Source organism: Schistocerca nitens, chromosome 3 (assembly GCF_023898315.1).
Source record: "Schistocerca nitens isolate TAMUIC-IGC-003100 chromosome 3, iqSchNite1.1, whole genome shotgun sequence".
In the NCBI taxonomy this organism is placed as follows: Eukaryota; Metazoa; Arthropoda; class Insecta; order Orthoptera; family Acrididae; genus Schistocerca; species Schistocerca nitens.
The window spans coordinates 348,945,352-348,969,399 of NC_064616.1; the positions used below are offsets into that span (position 1 = coordinate 348,945,352).

Below are 24,048 nucleotides of genomic sequence, written 5' to 3' on the forward strand. Positions count from 1 at the left end.
GGGAAATTTAGAATGAAAGTGTTTTCTGTGGAGGCCCATTTCCAGTAGAACTTTGGAGGGGAAAGTGAGTTTTAAAGAGTTAGGTAGATGTACTTCAAATGTAAATTTGACAACAGAGTGGCATGGGACAAGGCTGACCAGCTTGGCTTACGTAACACTACAGATTTTGAAATGTTTTGAGCAGTTCTTAATAGTCCAGAACCAATCCACAAGCATGAACATTCAAATACCCGTGAATATCTAGAGGAAGATTTACCCCTATCTATGAGAGAAATTGAAGAAGTTATTAAAACCTTATAAAGCTAGTGGAGAAAGCTCTTTCACGGCAAAACTTTTGAAATGGTCTCGGCCAAAAATAAAAGAAGAGCTAAAATTGATCTTTGAGAAAATAAGGCAGATGGAAAAACTCCCAGGAGAGCGGAAGGTGGCTTTGATACATCTGCTACATAAGAAAGTCAATAAACAAGATGTTATAACAACAGTGGAGTTTTCTTGCAACAAGTTGCACATAACATATTTTCCAATATTATACTAAACAGAGTAGAAACAAGACTGGAGAGTAATTTAGGTGAATATCAAGGTGGTTTTTAGAAGTGCAGATCATATACTATATTTAATCTGAAGTCAATCATTTGCCACAGATTACTGAATTCAAAAGCTCAGTATTTTTCTTTGAAATTATGTGTAATATATTGTGCAAGTTTAGAGTGTGAGAGAATTTAAAAATGCCATTGTCATGACTCCACTGTGGTTGAGTGGTCTAAGGCATAGACTGGTAATTCGCAGACCCGGGTTCGATTCCTGTGGGTAAAAACATTTTCCTTTTTCTTTCTTCTTTTTTTTAAATTTATTCCCTGTGGTGTTAAACTATTAATTACAAAATTTAAATATACTTAAACAATTCAGTTTATCTATTTAAAATTGATATAGTCAATTTAGTTGTGATTTCTACCATTGTAAGTCAAATGGCTATAGACCACCACATTAGTTGACCTTTTAAATGGGCAAGATGGGTACACCCATCCGTGGTGTGTTCCTTCTCAGTGGTGCTTCACTTGTCAAGTGACAGTGTAATAGCACATTTTTCAAACTGCTTTCTTTGTGTTTACTAGTGAGTGACTTTTTGCAAGGGCAAAAAGGAGTTGATTTGCAGATTCAGGGATAAAAAGATGGCTTTTACAATGAGATGACAAATTTAGTGACAGTTCAGAGAGTTGACAACACATGAGCAGTGAGAGAAATGGAAGTGACATGGATTCAGAATCATGGGACAACAGCACAACACTGCAACAGATGCCTCAGTATGCTTTTGTGTGTGCCAGTTGAGCTCACCATCACTTTGGTTTATTTGTAAGAAATGTGCATGTAATACAGTACAGTTCAGTGACTTGTTATCAGTGTTTTGTTAATAACTCTTTGGGCAAAACAGTAGCTGGCAAAACAAACTGATATGTGCGTAAGTGTAGATTAACATCTCGGTTTAGCAGAAAGTTTTAGGATCCACAGCTGGCAAGACACAACAGCTTATGAAGTCAGGACACTGATTGCGAATGTTCATTTGTCAGGGAATTCTGCAGGGGTAAGAATACAGACAGTACTTTTTACTCCCAGGGAGTCACTTGACACACCATTCTTTATGAAACTTATGAGTGAAAGAAGGTTTAATTTTTTGTTCAAATTTCTCCTCTTAACAGACAAATGAGTAGAACATTTGACACCAGATGATACAAGGAGCAAGTAGGTATAGAATAAATGGCTCAACTTTGACCGAATACTTACACCACCACCATCATAACATTTCTAGAAGAGGCACAGACTAGTAAATCACAAGAGTAAATCACAAGAAACACCCCCATCCTACAAGAAAATCACCTCTTTCACAAGACAATAACAAAAAAGCAACAACTACTGCAATCAGACAATACATTCAATTGTGAACATATGGGATTAAGATTACAATCAGTTTATATGCTGCAAAAGAACATTACTACTGATGAATTTCTGTTACTGTGGGAATGGATGTCTAGGGTGAAAGCAGTTTATCCCTTCCAAGTGTAGCAGGTATGGCACAATTTTTTTAACTGGTTGAGATTTGATTGACAAACTAACAAATATGAGTATTTACGTAATTGACACAATGCAGCAGTACAGGGAGGAGTTCCTGAACTTCATGAAAAATGAGAAACTGAAGAAGGGCGAATATGTAGCAGCATACAGAAACAGGCAGATGTTGATGAAATGGAAGAATAAGAGCAATGATATAATGGTTGTCACATTCTATGAAAATGCATTTTTAGTAAAAATTCAAAGAATGACGTCCAAAGGACACGTGTTTTAATAGGTTACAGCAAAAATACAAAATCGTGTATATAAGCAATTTCTAGCTGCAGTGGTACCAAATGGTGTAGAGCTGACTCAGAAAAACCATAATCAGGCATTGTATGTACATTTTTCCAAGCACAATGAAGAAAAGACAAAGGAGGAGGTCTGGAATATGCACAGGAAGATAATTTTGAAAAGTCAAATCTTTTTAGCATGCTGTCTGTGAAGATTCTGTGTGTGCAGCACTATGTTTAAAACTATTTTACACGGAAAATGGTCTGTAATTATGTGAAAGTAAAACATCATTCACTTCTTTAATACATTCTGTTTGATCTTAATTCAGTTTAATTTTGGTTCATAATTAAAATGCACAAAGAAATATTTTAATGAGTTCTAGGTATTTACTGTGACTGTGCCAGCCTGCACAAGGGGGAATTATCCACTGAGGCAGAGCTGTGTGCATGTAAAAATGTTACTTGGCCATAATGCCAGGCACTAGTAAGTTACTTTGATAAAAATTGCCTGTAACCTGCTACGTTCTACAAAATTGGCAGCATAGCAAGCCTTAGGCAGTTCCTCCAGTTGCAGGAAGCCATTGGTAATAATTCAACAATAGACTAATAATAATGGCCTGTGCTATTGCACCTTGGCCAGCTTTGTTTACTATCATACTGTTATTCACTGGTTTGCACTGACTCAGGCTTTTCATGATAATTGTGAATTGGTTCATTAGCAGTTTTTTTATTATTTTTTTCACTTGTTTGTAACTACCTAGTGTGAACTGGACATGATTTTGAGTGCAGCCTATCTGCATCGCTCAAATTCCTAGTCAGCATTTGTCACGAACTCAGTGTTGTCAAATGTAGCTTCAATTACACACTGCAGTTGCAACTTATCTTGCAAGTTTAATGATTGTATCTGCATAACACAATACTGACGTACTTGGTTGACTAAAGATACCCATCCTAAGTCACATAGAGAATGTATGGGCTGAGGTAAAAAACCTCAATAGACATGACAAGTTGTATGATTACACACCAACTGCAGGTGACCTCTGTGCTTGAAAAATGGTAGCCAATACTAGGGTCTATTGCATTAACCCGACTGCATCAACAGTGGCTTGGTAACTTGCACTATTGTGGTGTGGGCTTTGGATCGGTGTTCGAGAGGTTCAAATCCCAAGACAGCCATACACATTATGTTTTCTATAATTTCCTTAAATCTCTATAATGTAAATGCTGGGATGATTTCTCTGAAAAGTACATGACTGATTGCCTCCTCATTTTTCTCAGTCTGAGCTTATGCTCCGCCTAAAATAAAATATCATTAACAATGCATTAAATCCTAATCGTCATTCCTCTTTTTTAAAATATTAATCCACAGCTCTATAAGTATGTATGCCACTGGTTTGGTCTTTAGTTAAAAAACTGATTTGATGCAGCTCTGCATGCTTGTCTGTCCTGTGCAAGTCTCTTCATTTACAGCAGTATGCTTACTGTAGTCAAACTTCGTTCTTCCTCTGCAGTTTTCACTTTTCACACATCTTTCTATTACCATATTAACTATTCCTTAATGCTTCAGGATGTTTCCTATCAATCTATCCTTTATTTTAGTCAAATTGTACCATAGAGCTCTTTTCTCTGCAGTTCTGTAGTACATCTTCATCATTTACTTGATCTACCCATCTTATCTTCAGCATTCTTCTGGAGCTCCACAGGTCAAAAGCTTGTATTGTCCTCTTGTGTGTACTGTTTATCATCCAGATTTCACTCACATATGTTTAAGGCTACATTCCAGACAAACACTTTCAGAAAGAACAAATTCATATTTGATATTAACAGTTTTCTCTACTTTTCTTCCTACTACCAGTCTACTGCATATTATATTCCGTTCACTTTGGCCATCATGCTGCCAAAATAGGAAAATTTATTTACTACTTTTAGGGTCTAATTTCCATATCCATTTCCTTCAGCATCACCTCATTTGATTAGACTGCAATCTGTTTCTTGTTGTAATTTTTGATATTTATCTCATGTTCTCTTTTCTCTACACTATCCATTCCATTCAACTGATCTAAGTAATTTGCCATTTCTGTTAAAATAACAATGTCATAGTCAAATCTTGCCCTTGTATTTCTTCTCCCTAAACTTCAGTTCCTTTTTCAAATTTTGCCACAGTTTCATGTACTACTATTCTTGCTCCCTGACAGATTGAATAACATGGAGTACCTGCTTTTCCAGTTACTTCTCCCTTTGAAGTCAACTCTTAGAACTGCAGTCTGCTTCCCATACAAGTTGTAGATAGCCTTTTGACTCTGTATTTTATCCATGATAACATCGGGATTTCAAATAGCATATTCCAGTAAACATTGTCAAACAAGGACTAATAGTACCTTCAAAACCAAAATGTGCTGCTCTAGGATAATTTGCAATGGTGGTGTTACAGAATATTGTAAGGTCATGTGTGAAGAAGAAGTAATTTTATTTTTCCCAGCAATCAGTCATGCACCAGCCATGACAGTCATGATCTTGGTTCTCTTTCTACTGCATAAGGTACATATGAACTTACGAATGTGGATTCAGGGTGTAGCATGTGACAAATAGCATTTCATACAATAATATAGTATTTCTTCATATAAAATTTTTATTAGTCACATTTGCTAGTCAATATGTATGGGAATTGGATAAGAATATGGAAACACTGTGAGAAACGTGTGCTTGGACATAAATACATGTGCTAGCCACGTCTGCAGGTCGCACTGTTGTATCTGACCACAACCAGCACCTGTTACATGTTGTCCATGCATTGCAACTGTCAGTCATGTTCTGTATAATTTTGAGTACATTGTGTTGAAGGTGAGTGAATTCGAATATGGGCAAATTGTTGATGCTCGTATGGTGAGTGCTTCTGTAACTGAGGTAGTGAAGTGTTTAGTGTTTCAAGAGGCATCATATCAGAGATTTATACCACATAAAGGGAAAGCAGGAAACATTATCTCCTGTCACAATGCTGACAAAAGTTTGTGTTGAGTGATTGTGACAGACAGACATTGAAGAGGATTGTGATGAAAAAACCCAGGAGCTCTGTATGCAGGGAATTGCAGGACAAGCTGGAATTACAAAACCACTCATCATTGATATTATTGAGCCTTTGTGGTATACTTTGGAGAGAAAGATGCACAATTTATTGCCACCTTCTTTGTTTTTGCCTGAACTTTACACTATTGTGTAGGAGGAATGGTATAAGATTCTCTTGGTAACCACACAGAACCAGTATTTATCCATCCCAAGACAGCTAGAAGCTGTTTTGGGTGCCAGTGAGTTTTCTATGGCTTATTATATGCATCAGTGTGTTGTATTTTTGGTCATTCCATATTTTTATCCACCCACTATACCTTCAGGAGGTGAAAGACGAGGGGGAGACCTCCTCTTTCATCTTTTACTCCCCACATTCTCACGACAGGGAGATCATTGTCATCCTGGAGTCTGAGTCCCCTGCCCTTCCTTTTTAACCTCTCAACCTATGTGTCTCGCCTCCCCAACAAAGAGTTCCAAATGCTAAACTAGTGTGTGTAATTTTGTAGTGTCTTTTGGTACTACTGAATATTTTACCTCCTGAAAGCATGTGATGGCTATCAATTCTGTCTCATAAAAAATATTTAAGTTAGTGTCACTTTACCACTGAGCCAGATTACAAATCCAAAAGTCTTGGGTTTGATCTCCGGTCAATCCTAGGATTTTTATCTGTCACTTATCACTCCTTTCATCTGTGGCAGTGTTTGTTGTGAAAATGCTGAGTTGCTTGATAGTTTGGAATTCCTGTTAAACTACCTGGATTCAGAGGCAAGAGGAAGACAACAGCATACCATCTTCAATGGAAACCATGCCTAGTAAAGCACTGTGGTGTTCAAAACAATGTCAGAGGTGACACCATTAGCAGTGGGGTACACTCTACGTTTGTGGAAGGATAGGCAAGGAAATTGGTAGTCCTTTTTAAAGGAATCATCCTGGCCTCTTTCTTAAGCATTAACTGAAATTACAGAAAATGGAAAACTTTAATCAAAATAGCTGGAAGAGGGACTTGAAAACTGGTTCTCCCTAATGTAAATCTAGTGTCTTACCATTGCACCACCTTTGCTTCAGGTTGAGTGTATTTGTCTATTATTGAGATGGCAAGTGAGAGAGATGTGAAATTCTGTAGCACATGGTCTATATTTAATAATGATCCAAGTCTTGTAAATTTTTGTTGGGACTGTACTCATTGGCAGAAAGTCAAACATTCCCATCAGGAATACAATACTAGAAGAAAAAATGATATGTGCTTGCCTCTATTAAATCTAAGTTTGACACAGGCACAGGAAAAGAGAGAAATACACAACTATAAAACTCTTCAACAATGTGCCCATGGAAATAAAAAGTCTGACAGAGAGCAGAAGTGTTTTAAAATGTAGGTTAAGTGTTTCGCCCTTACAACTCCTGTACCACACAGAAATCCTTGAAGAGAAATATGTAGTAAGTTACAAACCTGAAAATGTCCAGGATGTACCATATAAATACTTTTTACTGTCCCTGCAGTCTTAAGTTCTACTGACATGTCCCACACCATTATGATTATTGTGGATATGATTTATGAAACTAACTCACCAACAGATTTCTTATGTTGTCATTTACTGAAAAACAAAACATTATGTGTAAGCTGTCTGAAGAGTGGCAGTGTCAATTTTTTGTTGATATTATTGTGTGTGTCATATGAAATAGCTTGTCCAATGATATATTTATCTTAAACTTAAAGTAGTATAAAGTTTTTAGTCAATCAAGAAATCCATTTACATGCAGACAATTGTAATTGGTCAGTTTTATTCAGTAGCTGTATGAGTGTAAGTGTCATACATTTGTTTACCTGTTGCAGAACATGGCAGTAACAAATTACTGTGACATGAATAACTAATTGTTTGTTTACTTTCAATTTTTAGCTGTAACTGTACCTGTAGAGTCAAGTGAACAGCAGCAGAAGCAAACTGGTCATCATACAATGGAGTTTTTTGAGATGTGTGCAGCCTTGATCACTCAGCTTGCTCGCTGACATCTGTCGTAATAGTCACTGATCCATACAGTGGCTATATATTCAGTTGCAGAAGATATGATACTAAAGTGGTTAGTAGATTTAGTATTACTTGAATCTTCTAAAGAATTTGTGAGTCATTTCATCAGTTGTTGTGGGATGTGATATTGTTGTTGTTACTAAAAAAATTATGTTTGTAGGAGTGTACATACAACATGAACAAAAATACTGATCTGTGTACATCCTAAAATGCATTTTTTGAGCAGGTGTTCTTGTAGATGACAATATATCCTGGCACAATCACTTGTAGGGTAGCGAAAAGTGCGATTCATCAAATGAGGCAATTCATTTCCACTGTTTTATGGTTCCAGACTCCCATGCTCTAAAATCACATCTGATGATTGTTTTACATCTAGGAAAGAACATGTATTGAATGTTTGGTGCAGAGCTCCATTTGTAACATTGTGCTGAGAACTATATCTGCCTTTCTGAGAACTGTACTTTTACACGGGTAGCAGGGGTTATGTGGTGTGGACTGGGCGGTTTTTTAGGTTAGATAGCCTTGGGCAAGTACAGAAAGGGCAACTGCCTCAGAGCGTGTGGGGCCAAGTCAGGACATGCGGGGACCAAGCAGCAGTCGGTATTGTAATTGTAAACTATCGAAGCTGCGTTGGTAAAGTAGCGGAACTTCAAGCGCAGATAGAAAGCACTGAAGCTGAAATCATTATAGGTGTGGAAAGCTGGCTGAAGCCAGAGATAAATTCTGCCGAAATTTTTACAAAGGCACAGACGGTGTTTAGAAAGGATAGATTGCATGCAACCGGTGGTGGCATGTTTGTCGCTGTTAGTAGTAGTTTATCCTGTAGTGAAATAGAAGTGGATAGTTACTGTGAATTATTATGGGTGGAGGTTATACTCAGCAACCGAGCTAGGTTAATAATTGGCTCCTTTTACTGACCTCCCAACTCAGCAGCATTAGTGGCAGAACAACTGAGATTAAATCTGGAATACCTTTCACTTAAATTTTCTCAGCATGTTATAGTCTTAGGTGGAGATTTCAATTTACCAGATATAGACTGGGACACTCAGATGTTTAGGACAGGTGGTAGGGACAGAGCATTGAGTGACATTATACTGAGTGCCCTATCCGAAAATTACCTCGAGCAATTAAACAGAGAACCGACTCGTGGAGATAACATCTTGGACCTACTGATAACAAACAGACCCGAACTTTTTGACTCCATAAGCGCAGAACAGGAAATCAGTGATCATAAGGCCGTTGCAGCATCCCTGAATATGGAAGTTCATAGGAATATAAAAAAAGGGAGAAAGGTTTATCTATTTAGCAAGAGTAATAGGAGGCGGATTTCAGACTACCTAACAGATCAAAACGAAAATTTCTGTTCCGACGCTGACAATGTTGAGTGTTTATGGAAAAAGTTCAAGGCAGTCGTAAAATGCGTTTTAGACAGGTACGTTTTCCAAAGCTGTTTCACAGAGGAAGACCGCCCTGCAGTTCCTTCTCTAAATCCTCGTATGAACGAAAAAATGGCTGACATTGAAATAAGTGTCCAAGGAATAGAAAAGCAACTGAAATCACTCAACAGAGGAAAGTCCACTGGACCTGACAGGATACCAATTTGATTCTACACAGGGTACACGAAAGAATTTGCCCCTTTCTAACAGCCATGTACTGCAAGTCTCTAGACGAATGGAAGGTTCCAAATGATTGGAAAAGAGCACAGGTAGTTCCAGTTTTTGAAAAGGGTTGTCGAGCAGATGCGCAAAACTATAGGCCTATATCTCTAACATCGATCTATTGTAGAATTTTAGGATATGTTTTTTGCTCACGTATCATGTCATTTCTGGAAACCCAGAATCTACTCTGTAGGAATCAACATGGATTCCGGAAACAGCGATCGTGTGAGACCCAACTCGCTTTATTTGTTCATGATACCCAGAAAATATTAGATACAGGCTCCCAGGTAGATGCCATTTTCCTTGACTTCCGGAAGGCATTTGATACAGTTCCGTACTGTCAACTGATAAACAAAGTAAGAGCCTACGGAATATCAGACCAGCTGTGTGGCTGGATTGAAGAGTTTTTAGCAAACAGAACACAGCATGTTGTTCTCAATGGAGAGACGTCTACATACGTTAAAGTAACCTCTGGCGTGCCACAGGGGTGTGTTATGGGACCATTGCTTTTCACAATCTATATAAATGACCTAGTAGATAGTGTCGGAAGTTCCATGCGGCTTTTCGCAGATGATGCTGTAGTATACAGAGAAGTTGCAGCATTAGAAAATTGCAGCAAAATGCAGGAAGATCTGCAGCGAATAGGCACTTGGTGCAGGGAGTGGCAACTGACCCTTAACATAGGCAAATGTAATGTATTGCGAATACATAGAAAGAAGGATCCTTTATTGTATGATTATATGATAGCGGAACAAACACTGGTAGCAGTTACTTCTGTAAAATATCTGGGAGTATGCGTGCGGAATGATTTAAAGTGGAACGATCTTATGAAATTAATTGTTGGGAAGGTGGGTGCCAGGTTGAGATTCATTGGGAGAGTCCTTAGAAAATGTAGTCCAGCAACGAAGGAGGTGGCTTACAAAACACTCGTTCGACCTATACTTGAGTATTGCTCATCAATGTGTGTTCCGTACCAGGTCAGGTTGACAGAGGAGATAGAGAAGATCCAAAGAAGAGCAGCGCGTTTCATCACAGGGTCATTTGGTAAGCGTGGTAACATTACGGAGATGTTTAGCAAACTCAAGTGGCAGACTCTGCAAGAGAGGCGCTCTGCATCGTGGTGTAGCTTGCTGTCCAGGTTTCGAGAGGGTGCGTTTCTGGATGAGGTATCAAATATATTGCTTCCTCCTACTTATACCTCCCGAGGAGATCATGAATGTAGAATTAGAGAGATTTGAGCGCGCACGGAGGCTTTCCAGCAGTCGTTCTTCTTGCGAACCATACGCGACTGGAACAGGAAAGGGAGGTAATGACAGTGGCACGTAAAGTGCCCTCCACCACACACTGTTGGGTGGCTTGCGGAGTATAAATGTAGATGTAGATGTAGATGTGGATGATGTAGATGTAGATGTAGATGTACATTAGTGCACTGTAGATGGCCACCCATCCTGCTTTTCACCCTGGGCATATACTTGGATGGCACATCAATGTTGTTGATGCATCGTAGCAGTTTACCATTATTTTTCCACTGATGTGGATGACCGAAGAAAATGAATATATTATGAGGTATGCCTGTTCGCAACTCAATATCAATTGCTGGACCATTACAAGGAGCCATTTGATCAAACCCTTCCCAGCTTTGTATATTCTCTGCACACTAAGCTTACTGAATAATTTCTCCATATTCCGTTCACACTGTGTCACATAGACTGCCACCTTGATATAGTTTTTTTTTTTTTTTGCATTGCTAGCCACCAACATGGTGGTTAGACTTCCTGATAATAGCCTCAGATTTTTGTCTAGTGGAAGGGATAAAGTGAGTGGAGAAATTAACATGCAAGCCACTATCGTGAAGACAAATCAAAAGCTTTTCATCAGGCTGGGAGCTATGTGATATTTTTACTGTGTCACATAACATCCTCAAGTCCCAAACATGTTTGTTCTCAAGATGTTAGAATGGTCATTTTGTTCTGACTTAAATAATATCACATTTTTTTCTTCTTTTCTCTTTCTTTATGAAAACTCTGTACCTTACATTCCAGTGTCTATGTAAGGACTCATCAAACATCACAATCAGATATGTGCTCAGACACTTTAATTCAGCAGATTCCGTTTATATAACCTGTTGAAGATATCACTTTCCCACCCAACCCTGTCTCTCTTCTGTATTTAATATCAGTGTCGGCATGACAACATTGTGGAATCATCACTGTCAGCATGACTGTTAACTGTGCTAACCAATAGTGGCTCGATTGCAAGCCAAGGAGATAAACCCCAGAAGAGCAAACAGATCTTGACATGTGAGTTAATATGCGGGGCGCTAAATACTTGGGTCAGTGCCTCTGTCCATGCCATGCTTTATGTGTGCACTCTGTGGCAGCTTTCTGTGCTATTCCGCTGTAGTCCCATGCCAGTTCTCTGCATCCATCCCTATGTCTTCAGGTGTGGATACTGAATCCTCTCCTCCTGAAAAGACCATGTAGGGCCAAAAATGGCCCAGCTTGTGCGGTGACCTCTGTTGCAAAACTGGAGAGGGCTTGAGTTTCTCACGCAGTGGAGTGACCAATGAAGGAAGGCAACACTGATGCAGCTTGCTCTGCCAGAGAGGCAGCAGCTTGCAGAGGCTGGGGTATCACTTGGTCCAATGTCATAGGTGGGAACAAGGACTCTGCCACAGGTTAACAGCGAAAGGGGGCACCCATTCTAACTTGATGGGCTCTGCAGTGGGAGACTAAGGAACTAGCCCTGCTACTGCTCTATTCAGCAGTCGAAGGCAGGACAGTGGACGGTGCAGAATAATGCCTTGACTGACCCCATTGTCTGGCTGGCTTGGAGACGGTGGTGTCAAAGGTCCAACAGGTCATAGCTGCAACTGATTATGATTAGAATGATGGAATGGTTGCTCTCAACCAACATCCATCACAAACAATTACCAGCCTTTGTGGCTCACCATTACACTCGGCAGCCAGCCCTATTGCCAGTCGAAAGAATGGGGCCCAAACGGCAACCCCTTGAGATAAACACAGTGGGGAGTAATGGTCTGGGGCATGCGAATTGGGGTGCAACAAATCCAAAAGATCGAGTGGTCTGTGCTGATGCAAGTGTTCCAGCAGACAACTGTTAACCAATATCTCCCGGTACATAGCCAGGAAACTTGATAGGGTATCATTGCAGGACGAGACAGACACATATTTCTTCATTTGGGTGTTGAACTTATGCATGAAGTGCTCCACGTCCAAGTTAGATGCTGGGTGAGAGGCAGGAGTTAGATGCTGGAATCTAAATCCACGTCTGTACTCTGCAAACCACTGTGAAGCGCATGGCAGAATGTACGTTCCATTATACTAGTTATTAGAGTTTCTTGCCGTTCCATTCCTATATTGAGCGTGGGAAGAATGATTGTTTAATCATCATTTAAAGCTGTCTCTTGAAACTTTGTAAGTAGGATTTCTTCAAGAGTCTGCCAGTTCAGTTTCTTCAGCTTCTCTGTGAAACATTTCCTCAGGTCAAACAAATCTGTAAGCATTCGTGCTGCCCTTCTCTGTATACATTCAACATCCCCTGCTAATCCTATTTGGTATGGGACCCACACACTTGAGCAGTATTACAGAATGAGTCACACGAGTGAGTTGTAAGCAGTGTCCTTTTTACTCTGATTGGATTTTCCCAGTATTCTACCAGTAAACCGAAGTCTACAACCTGCTGTATCCACGACTGAGCATGTGTGGCCATTTCATATCCCTACAAAGAGTTACCATATTTACTCGAATCTAAGCCGCACTTTTTTTCCAGTTTTTGTAATCCAAAACACCGCCTGCGGCTTAGAATCGAGTGAAAAGCAAGCGGAAGTTCTGCAAAATGTTTGTGGGTGCCGCCACAACTAACTTCTGCCGTCGAATATATGTAGCGCTACATAGGCATGCTTTGTAGGCACAAAGATAATTACTGGCACCAAAACCGCTGCGTCATTTTAAAAAAAAAAAAAAAAAAAAAAAAAAAAAAAAAAAAAAAAAAAAAAAAAAAACAGGTGGAAGACGAGCTTTTTTCTCCACCCCGGCAACTGACTAGATTTTTAAATCTAAGATGACTCTAATTTCTATGCAGAATGTAATGTACTAAAGAGGCATCTGCAAAGATTTTCAAACGGAGAAAAATTTTCGCTAAACTGTCGTTCAGAACATCTATCATACGCAGTCTATTATTTGGTTCTTGTTAATCATTAGCAAAGAAAGCAGCAGTGTAAGTAACAACAAATACCAGTATCTTGCCATTGTTTCACTAATGAGACGATTCCTCTTTTTTTTTTTTTTAAATTATAAGCGACGGTAGCGCACACAAAAGGAAGCCATGCCGCGAGCGGCGACAGGCCGTAAACACGCACTATCAGAATGCAACAAACAATGCATGACACAGTACAGTAATGCATTTTCAGCTTAGAGTGACGTAAACACCTATAACAAAGAAAACGGCGCTTATCAGATCAAAGAAAAATAAGCAATCAATTCAAACCAGACAAAGCACTTGAAAAAGGAATCGTACCCATATAAATAAGGACGGAGCGCCTGACTCATAGCAATGGCTACCTGGCAAAGCGTAACTCCTAAGCTTACAACTCGAACCAAACTACTGTAGCTGTATCGTCATTCATTCGATCTAAATTGTGTCTCATATTACAATGGACCAACTTTGTTTCGATTTGGAGATGTGGCCTAAAACTTTTGTCTCCCTTTGAATTTCGAGTCTCAAATTTCAGGTGCGGCTTAGATTCGGGAAAATTTTTTTTCCTCGATTTCGAGTCTCATTTTTCAGGTGCGGCTTAGATTTGAGTGCGGCTTAGATTCGAGTAAATACGGTACACCCAGGTACCTGTAGGAGTTGGCCAATTCCAGCTGTGACTCATGTATGTTATAGTCATAGGCTACTATTTTTCTTTGTTTTGTGAAGAGCACAGTTTTATATTTCTGAACTTTTAAAGCAAGTTGCCAATATTTACACCACATAGAAATCTTTTCCAGATCTAAATGAATATTTATGAAGCTTCGTTCAGACAGTACTTCACTATAGATAACTGCATTACCTGCAAAAGGTCTGAGGTTACTATTAATATTGTCTGCAAGGTCATTAACATACAACAAGAACAACAAGGGTCCCAACATACTAGACTTGGCCACTGTTTCTATTTTTCGATACAGTGTATCGATACGTGGAACTGTTTCAGTGTTCCGGAACGGCTGTGGTTCACTGTTTCGAAACAGTGGTGTTTCATTCCGCCCCTGTCTCGGATAACCGGACCAGATTCGATCTCGAGCCAGACACAGAAACTGTATCGTTGTTTCAAAATAAGGCTGTTTCAGTCCACCTGTACTTGGAACGGACTGATTGTATCGAAACAGTGATGTTTCATTCCGCTCTGTGTCGGACGAGATTCGGGCTCGGCACAGGTACTGAAACACAACATACCACTTCATGAAACACTTTCAGGAGTGTCTAAATCTTTTTGACAAGCAATAGCATGAAGCTTAAGATATCCGAAAATAAAGCTTCGTTTCTAGCTGACTGTCCTGTTTCGAAATGGCGTAACATGTCCTTTATAAACATTAACCAAACAATAAAACAACGAATACTATTCACATTCAAAATAATGAATATGTGAAAATCATTAAGTTAAATTGCACTTTTTTTATAACATACGCTTTTCTGTTCATGTGCAGTAATCATATTAAGAAACGCAAGTAAGCCTACAACATTTTGAATAAAAAAAGGCGTAGAGTGACAGTTATTAGACATATACATAAATTTGATGTAGGTGTCATTGCAAGCAATCTGTTTGACATATCACTGATAGTGTAATGGTGAACGGGAAGGGTTGGGAAGCATGGTGAATTTATAGTAACGGTTTGAAACACCTTGAAAGGCAAAATTTTTTTCTATTATATTTTGTTATTTATTCGAATTATTTAGCGTTATTTGTGAGTCTATAGTCACTGTGCCTATTACCCACAATGATTCCCTTGCGTGCATGGAAATTAGCAGGATGGGTATATTACCCATACTAACGGAATGTGGGAATCCCAGTAGCATATCTGTTGTTTCTGCAGTTTGCTCCCACCTCCAGTTCCGTTTGTGGTGGTTCTTCTGTCTTCAGCTATGCCTGTCCTCGGCCAATTGAAAAGTATGAAAGTCACACGACACGAAAGCAGCGCATTTGCTTCAGGAAATAGGAAACTGCCAAGACGCCTAAAGGATAGTTTCATACTTTCTGCGATATGATTATCGCTCTCGCACCTCATTTGTGCTTCTATGGACATTCTTACACAGTAGACAGTCAAGATGATAAAATGTGTACGTTTATTAGATTACGAAACACAAACTGTTTCACTGTTCCGAAACAGCGTACCGAAACATTACATTGTACTGTTTCATTTGTTTCGAAACAGTTACGTGTTTCAGTTTGCCCATCTCTACAACACACTTTCCTGGGGCACATCCATAGTTACTTCTATTGGATCTCGCCCACTCATCACTTATAGGGTGCCTAAGGGATGCAGCGTCCTCAGAATGATATACAACAGTTCAAGCAAATAACATTAGTAGTTTTATTCCTAGAAAGCAGATTGACAATTCTTAACTTTTTATTTACTGCAAATGTCACAAGTGAGGGATGACATGCAAACAGTAGCATGATCTTCCCTATAGACAAAAGTCCAAGTAATCACTTGCTATGGATCACTACTAACAGTTCTGTGAGTGCTGGTCTACAATCATCCACTGATGTCCGTATACTGAGCCGATCCGAGTGGCCGAGACTAGCAGGAGTGGTGCTTATATTCACTTCTTGCAGATGACATTCCTAGCTCAGTGCGGTCCTTGTCAGCGGGCTATTAGCTGATATTTCCTCACCTCCTTTTCTGGTCTTGCATTCTTCATCTTGGTTCCAACACTTTTGGTTATGCCAGAACATTCCTCCCCGCCAAAGTGATGGACAGTCATTGTGTAGGGAATTTGACCATGACAGGGGATGCAGGAGTGTGGGCGCAATGCTGGGCCGGAAGCTGTGGCCATAGGGGACCTCAAGCTTCAGGCCGTAGCCGGCCATCCGGCCTGTGCTCTGGCGGAAACGTCCCCCAGAAAATGACCAGAAGGGCACATGTCCACCTCCTGCTGCCATGAACCAGATGAAGAAGGTGGCAACTGTTGCATTGTGGGTGGGTCCAGCTTCATCAGTAGGATGAGAGGAGGCGGAGGAGGCAAAGGCTCCGTCTCCATGGGGCCGTCCCACGGTGTTGTGATGACACCCTCTGGCAGCTGCTGTGGCCGCGCTGCCCTCTGGACTCATTAATCTGGGGGAAGAAAGACTGAAACATCATCGTGGACATGACAGATAGAAGTTGATTTTGGCAGTGGCGCTGCAAACCATCTGGACCTGAAAGAAGATACATGCAAGCGCCAAGTCAACGGACGATCTCACCTAGTGCTCACCGTCTGCTGCTGCTAAAAACCTTGTGAAAGACAATATGATGTGGTGCGAAGCGATACTTGCGGCCTTCCTTCTGTGCCGGATGCTCAGGAGGGTGGAGCAGATGGAACAGTGTCCGATGGTGGCGGCCGTGAAGCAATTCTGCCAGTGAAGGTCCATCTCATGGGTACGAAAGATATGAGGTGAGAAACAGTTGCAGTGCTTGATCCCTGGTGTGTGGGGAGCAAAGTTTGGCCATCTACTGCTTGAATGTTCTGATAAAACATTCCGCTTCACCGTTTGACTATGGCTGAAACAGTGCACTAGTTAGGTGCTAAATGCCATTGCATTCACAGAATGTTTCAGATTCATTTGACGTGAACTGAAGTCCATTGTCTGACACTATTACTTCAGGTAAACCTTCTAGGCAAAAAATCGATGACAACACCTGAATTGTGCTATGTGACATTGTCGAGTTCATGGGCACAGCAAAAGGAAACTTGCTATATGAGTCAACCACAGTCAAACAACGAGTGTTCGAAAGAGGTCCCGAAAAGTCTATGTGCACACGTTGCCATGGTGATTGTGACTTAGGCCAAGCAGAGAACTTTTGTGGTGAAGCGGACTGATTTTCCGCACATGCATGACACTGTGATGTCATCTGTTGTATTTGGGCGTCCATACCCTGCCAACTACAGTGTCGATGCGCAAACTGTTTCGTACGAACAATCCCCCAGTGTTCTTGGTGAAGTAACTTCAAACACTTCTTTTTGCAAAGCTTTAGGGATCAACACGTGTGACTGTCCACTGTCATTCTGAAACAGAATCACACCTTTCTGTACAGTGAGGCTATGCTGATGTGCAAAGTATCGGCTTACTACAGAGTTCTTTATGCTATGCAAGGAACAAGGCTAAGATGTGCAAATGTAGTTGAGCAAAATGTTCATATCAGGATCAGCTTCCATGGCCTGTGCAATTTTCCTATAGTTCAGTGGAAAAGTCTGAAGCAATTCAGAATCCTGAGCATCGATGTGACAAGATGCAGCAGAAGCATCAAAGCAGCAGAAGTATCAGGGCTAACCAGAAGACGTGAAAGTGTGTCCACATTATCATGTTGAGCTGTCAGACGATACACAATCTTGTACTGGTATTGCGACAACAACAAAGCCCATCATTGCAATTTTTGGGTAGTTCGTACCAGAACTGGTTTCGTAGGATGAAACAATGACTGCAAAGGCTTGTGATATGTTCCTAAGTAGAATTTTATGCCATACAAATAGTGGTGAAACTTGGTGACACCATATACAGTAGCCAAAGCCTCTTTTTCAATTTGTGAATAGTTACACTGAACTTTGGACAACACTTTTGATGGGAAAGTAATAGGTCTGTCTTTATCACCAATTCTGTGCAAAAGCACTGCACCGATTCCGTAAGAGGAAACGTCAACTTGCAATACAGCTGGTTTGTCACGATCAGAGTGAACTAAGCATCGATCATGGAGCAGTGCATCTTTAAGTTTTTGAAAAGCTACTTGGCACTCATCTGTCCAATAAAGGGGATGATCTTGCGATGCAAGCAATGCAATGGAGCTGCAATTTGTGCAGCATTTGCTATGAACTGAATATAATAGTTGATTTTTCTCTAAAACTGACTGCAATTCTGCGATATTGTGAGAATCTGGCAAGTCTCATATGACTAACAAATGCGACTGAGGATGATGTACACCTTGACTGTTTACGACATGACCAAGATAGTGTAATTCAGGTTTTAAAAAAATCATACTTATCCAGTCTACACTTAAGCCCTGCATCAGATAACACGTGAAACAATGTGCAATATGTTCTTCAGGTGTACGACCTGCTACGACAATATCGTCCAAATACAGTAGTTTGAACAGTTTGGCACTCATTGAGTCAGTTGTTCCAAATACTACTGGAAAATGGTGGGTGCGGAAGCACTGCCAAAAGGCAAACACAAATATTTAAACAAGCCCAAATGAGTGTTTACTACACACACTTTTTGAGATTCTTCATCGAGCAGTATTTGAAGATATGCATTGTGCAAATCGATTTTTGAAAAGTAGCATCCAGCGCCTCATTTGTCGATGAGCGACTTTGTTATGTAATGCAATGGAAACAGTTCTGGCCCAGCAAAATTTCGGCTGAGCATTGTCTTCCAGCGTAATATGCACACACACAAAAAAAAAAAAAAGGTTGGCCTTTCCTAAACCTTCAAAAAATGAGTTCCGGGAATTCTTTTAGCAAGATAGCTACACTGTCTTTTGCATTGATGGCAGACACTGACAACACATTGTCCTGAATGTTAAAGCCAAACAAATCAAAAGAATCAAGACCAAATATGTTTGGACACTCGCATGATTGTAGTACTGTAAAAGTCACTGTTCGCGTATGTGAGCGACACATTGCAGGCAAAGTACATGTTTTGAGAACGAGAATGTCTTGTCCATTGTATGCCATCAGTTGCGTGCTAGTTTTAGATAGGCATGGGGAGCCTAACAGGTCATAATTGTGACAACTTAGCAGTGTGAAGGAGGCACCCATGTCCAACTGAAATTTCACACATTTTCCACAAATAATTAAATGAACAAAAAGTTTGTTTGACTGACGCATCACTGACAAAACTGCACACTCGCTAGTTGCAGACTTGGAATATACTGTATTAATGACCTGGGCCCTGTGACTAGATTTTTGTGAGTGGGCCGAATTCTTAAGTTTGTTCCATTTCAAACATACAGATTGCACATGTCCTTTCCTACCAGCAAATGTCCTTTCCTACCACAAGCGTAACACTGAGCCTGTCGGGAGGGACAGTCTTGGCGTTTCTGCCATGTATAACACTGAGGGTAAGACTTTATTCTGTTAGCCTGTGGAGCCGCCTGTTTAGCAAACTGCTTATGCGGTGTGGACAGGTGTTGTTTACTCGGCGTGGCGAGCACAAGCCACCGGTGCAGAATGGGGCGATCACAGCTAAGGGACTCAACTCGTGAAGTAGCTGGCTGTTCAAATGTATGAGCCAACATGGCACCGGAATTGTACTGATCTAGTATTTGCACTATCTGCTGAAATGATGGATCGGACTGTTTCAAAATCTGTTCTCTGATTTTGACATCAGGTACATTGTAGATGATCGCATCACACAACATAATATCTGAATATAAAGCACCGTAAGCACATTTAAATTCGCATTTCCTTGTCGTATCCTGAAAATCTGTTACCCACTCATGATATGTTTGTTCTGATTGTTTTTTGCAATTGAAGAATTGATATCTAGCTGCTACCACATTCACTTGTTGGTCATAATAGTTAGTTAGGGACTGTACTACTTGGTTGTACGACAGTTCACTTAGAGTGGTGTTAGGATATAACGTCTGGATAAGTCTGAATACTGCACTTCCTACTGTTGCTAATAGCTATGGAAGTTTCACAGTACCTGGGATGCTGTGAGCAATGAGATGTGATTCCAACTGGGCTAACCACTCGAGCCATTCCTCTTCTTGGTCACAAAACTGTCGAAAAGGTGGTATAGCAGCTGCAGTAGGCAGTGCTTGTTCTGTTCTGTGCGCAGGATGGAGATTTGTTGCATCTGGGACTTAAACATCTGCATTAGCTGTGTGGCATCTAATGCTTGCGGCTGCAGTGCCTGAGCAGGAGGCGGGAGGGGATTGGTGGGCATGTTGGAAGACACAAGTGCAACAGACAAAAATAATGACAAAAGCAAAGAAATTTTCTGCAACACCCACCTGAAAACACTGATTAGCAAAAACGACAAGAAACTATTAAAGGCAATATTCACCCCTGCAAAGTAAAGACAAAAGAGAATTAAGGTGCCAGTGCGAAAAGCACACAAATTTTTGTGGCTGTTGGCATGTAGTTCGTTTGAAGACTCGTCACCAGTTGTAGGATCTTGCCCATTCATCGCTTATAGGGTGCCTAAGGGATGGGGCATTCTCAGAATTCCATACAACAATCCAAGCAAATAACATTAGTAGTTTTATTTCTAGAAATCAGATTGACAATACTTAACTTTTTATTTACCACAAATGTCACAAGTGAGGGGCGACATGCAAACAGTATTATAATCTTCATTATAGACAACGTCCAAGTAAGCACTTGATTTGGATCACTACTAACAGTTCTGCAAGTGCTGGTCTACAACCATCCACTGATGTCCGTACACTGAACCGATCTGAGCGGCTGAGGCTGGCAGGAGCGGTGCTTATATTCATTTCCTGCAGATGTCGCTCCTGGTGCACCGCAGTCCTTGTCAGTGGGCTATTGGATGATGTTTCCCCACCTCCTTTTCTGGTCTTGTGTACTTCATCTTTGTTCTGACGCTTGTGGTTACCTCAGAACAACTTCTACATCTGTCAATGACTCTCCATCCAAGATACCATAACATGCTGCGTCCTCCCTACCAAGAAATCCTCAATCCAGTCACAAATTTTGCTTGATGCCCCATATGATCATACTTTTGACAATAAGTGTAGATGTGCTATACTGCATCTACCTGACTGCCTTTATCCAAAGTTTTTGGTATATCATGTGAGAAAAGTGCAAGATCCATTTTGCATGATTGATGTGTTCGCAATCCATGGTGGTTGGCATGGAGGAGGTCATTCTGTTTGAAATACCACATTATTTTTGAGCTCTGAATATGTGCTAAGATTCTGGATGATAGTTTTGTGGATGACTTTTACTACTGTTCTTGTAAATCCAGCAAGTCCTGCTGCAAGGCATCATCCATCATCCAAAGCAAAAGTGAGAGCCTCCTGTAGGCTGAATTGGCTGAAGTCCAGATCTGGTGCCACTGGAAATAGTGCATCCGCATTTTCATGCTGGGTGGTGGACCAGTACCAAATGTCACAAGAATAATTACTAAGGAAAAGTGCACATCTTTGCAATTGATGGTCATATCTGCCAGTTCGGAATGAGGGCTGAATGAAGAACCAAGACTTGTGGTCAGTGATCAGTAGAAACTTCATGCGATACAAGAAAACATGAAACTTTTTTAATTCCAAAAAGGATGGCCAGTGCTTTCTTTACCATCTGTGAATAATTACGTGTTGCTGTGGAAAGCGTCATTGAGGCGTGTGCGGTGGGTTGCTTGCTGCCATGTGAGATTTGATGTAGTGTTCAGTGCCATGTGGGCTCTGATGTGACAAGACCGCAACAAGGAGTGGACCGCAAACACTGTTTGAGGGACTGAAAAGCCTGTTGGCAATCTGCAGCCTAGACAAATTTGATGCCCTTAAGGCGAAGCCTTTTAAGGGCTTGAGACACGTGCACGGCCTGTAGAATGAACTTACCATAATATGAAATCTTGTCCAAAAAGGACTGCAACACCTTCAGGTTCCTGAGCACTGGCAAGTTGGAAATGGCTGTTACATCCTGGGGTAAGGTCAGTCTCACTGGGGAAAATAAAACTACATTTTCCCAATTTGCAATGAAGGTCAATCTCCAGCAGGTGTTGGAAAACTGCCTGCAGATTCGACAGATGCTCTTCTCACCTTATTGCAGATGGCAATGGGAATGAGACAGGTGTGACAGAGTTTAGGTATTCCAGATGGCTTAAGAAAAACGTGTGCCTCGAAATTTTCGGCCCGACCCAAGATATTCTTGAACAGGTACTCATATGACCATAGTAAAAGTCCAAATCTCAGAAGGGGGCCAACTGAGGCACTAAATGTACACTGCAAAACACAATTTAAGGATCACTTTTTCAAAACCCTGTAATTGTCTCCCATTGTGACAGATATTTTTGAAATTAGGCTCAAATGTTCCTAAATCTCACCCTGTAATGGTGCGAAGGCATGGAGCCCTGCGAGGTCACTGTTGGGCTCAGCGACACTTCAGACAGCAATGTGTTGACACATGGGAAAGAAAGGTCACAGCTCAGAGATTCACATGATGTGTCATATGATGGGAAGGTCGTCACACCCCCCTCTTACACCGAGCGAGGTGGCGCAGTGGTTAGCACACTGGACTTGCATTCGGGAGGATGACGGTTCAATCCCGTCTCCGGCCATCCAGATTTAGGTTTTCCGTGATTTCCCTAAATCGCTTCAGGCAAATGCCGGGATGGTTCCTTTGAAAGGGCACGGCCGATTTCCTTCCCCATCCTTCCCTCACCCGAGCTTGTGCTCCGTCTCTAATGACCTCGTTGTCGACGGGACGTTAAACACTAATCCCCCCCCCTCCCCCCCCTACCCCCCTCTTACCCACATTTCACCTTTCTTTTGACACCTCTGTGATTGATATCATAAACTCTGTAAAGACATTGTGGGGCTGCAAACACCATCAGGCTTAATCTGACCCATTTGAAGTGTAGCATGTTCACAATTTTTGCCCTGGTCTACAGGATAGAACTACTAGGGACCATTTACAACCATTTGACAAAATTCAAACATAATCCAAAGCAAATTCAAACATAATCCAAAGCAGGAAAGGTTGTGTATGCTTTTTCAGACCTCCTGTTTTGCGCTTTTCTTTGGTATGATCACAGGGTGTGCAACATTGCAAGTGCATGGATAAAGTGGCAAAAGGTCCCTCTAAGACCCTACCCCCCTCCCTCCCCCAGTTCAGCAAGACACTAGTTGCAACCTGCACGTTTCTTTTGAGAACGTTAAAAATGTATCTGTACAGAGACTTTGAAATCCATGCAGCTATGTGGCATTCCACTGCTGCTCTAGCGTCCGAGGGCAGGCAACCCCTTGTACACCCTTTATATTCCATATGCCTAACAAGCAGGCACTAAAGCAGCAGTGGCTCATCACTTTGCTGAGTGAGTGTCGAAGCCTCTGATCAGTTACATTCAACAAAGATACATAGTTGTTGCCAACCTGGCGGATCATAGAGGAGCCTTCTGCCACTTTATTAACACATGTGTCAGAGTTGGAACGCCCCACCACAGGAGAGCACAAAACAGGAATGCTGAAAAAGCGTAAACATCCTTTACTGCTTTGGATCATGTTTAGATTTCATTGAATGGTTTTAAATGGTCCCTGTTGGTGCCACCCTGTACACCAGTGCAAAAGTTGCAGTCAGGCTGCACTCCATAGGGGTGTGATCATGTTCACTTGGGGTGCCAGACCACAGTGTCCGTAGAGAACGATTGAATCATCCAGGGAGTGTCAGTTGTGTCAAAAAGTCGGCAATAAAGTGATTATGTTGCTCTTCACAATGCAAAGTGTTGTTTTCAACCACAAAATGTGTGGGAATCAATGCCCCAGGGAAGGGGTGGTTTCGTGGATGCCCTTTATGTCACCTCTTGAGGGCTTTTTGTGTCAGTTCTGAGTAGCTGTGTATCAGAAATGTTTTCATGGCCACCCATAAGAGAACTGGGTGATTTCAGGGTTGGGTGTTGTGGTTCTGGCCTCCATCATATAGGAATCAAAAGATGATGTGAAATGTGGGTAAGAGGGAGTGCAATGACCTTACCATCATGTGACACATCCATGATGCCTCTGGGCAGAATTGTGGTGAAATTTTGTG

General features: G+C 41.0%; 1 protein-coding gene across 1 annotated transcript in view; it reads left to right on the forward strand.

Annotated features, from left to right (window-relative positions):
* Positions 1-24,048, forward strand: part of LOC126248302 (5'-AMP-activated protein kinase catalytic subunit alpha-2) — a 175,899-nt gene that overhangs the window by 140,624 nt on the left and 11,227 nt on the right. The window contains exon 12 of the mRNA XM_049949169.1: positions 7,295-7,475. Coding sequence (XP_049805126.1) covers positions 7,295-7,404 — 110 coding nt within the window. The 3' untranslated portion in view covers positions 7,405-7,475. The remainder of the gene's footprint in view (positions 1-7,294; positions 7,476-24,048) is intronic.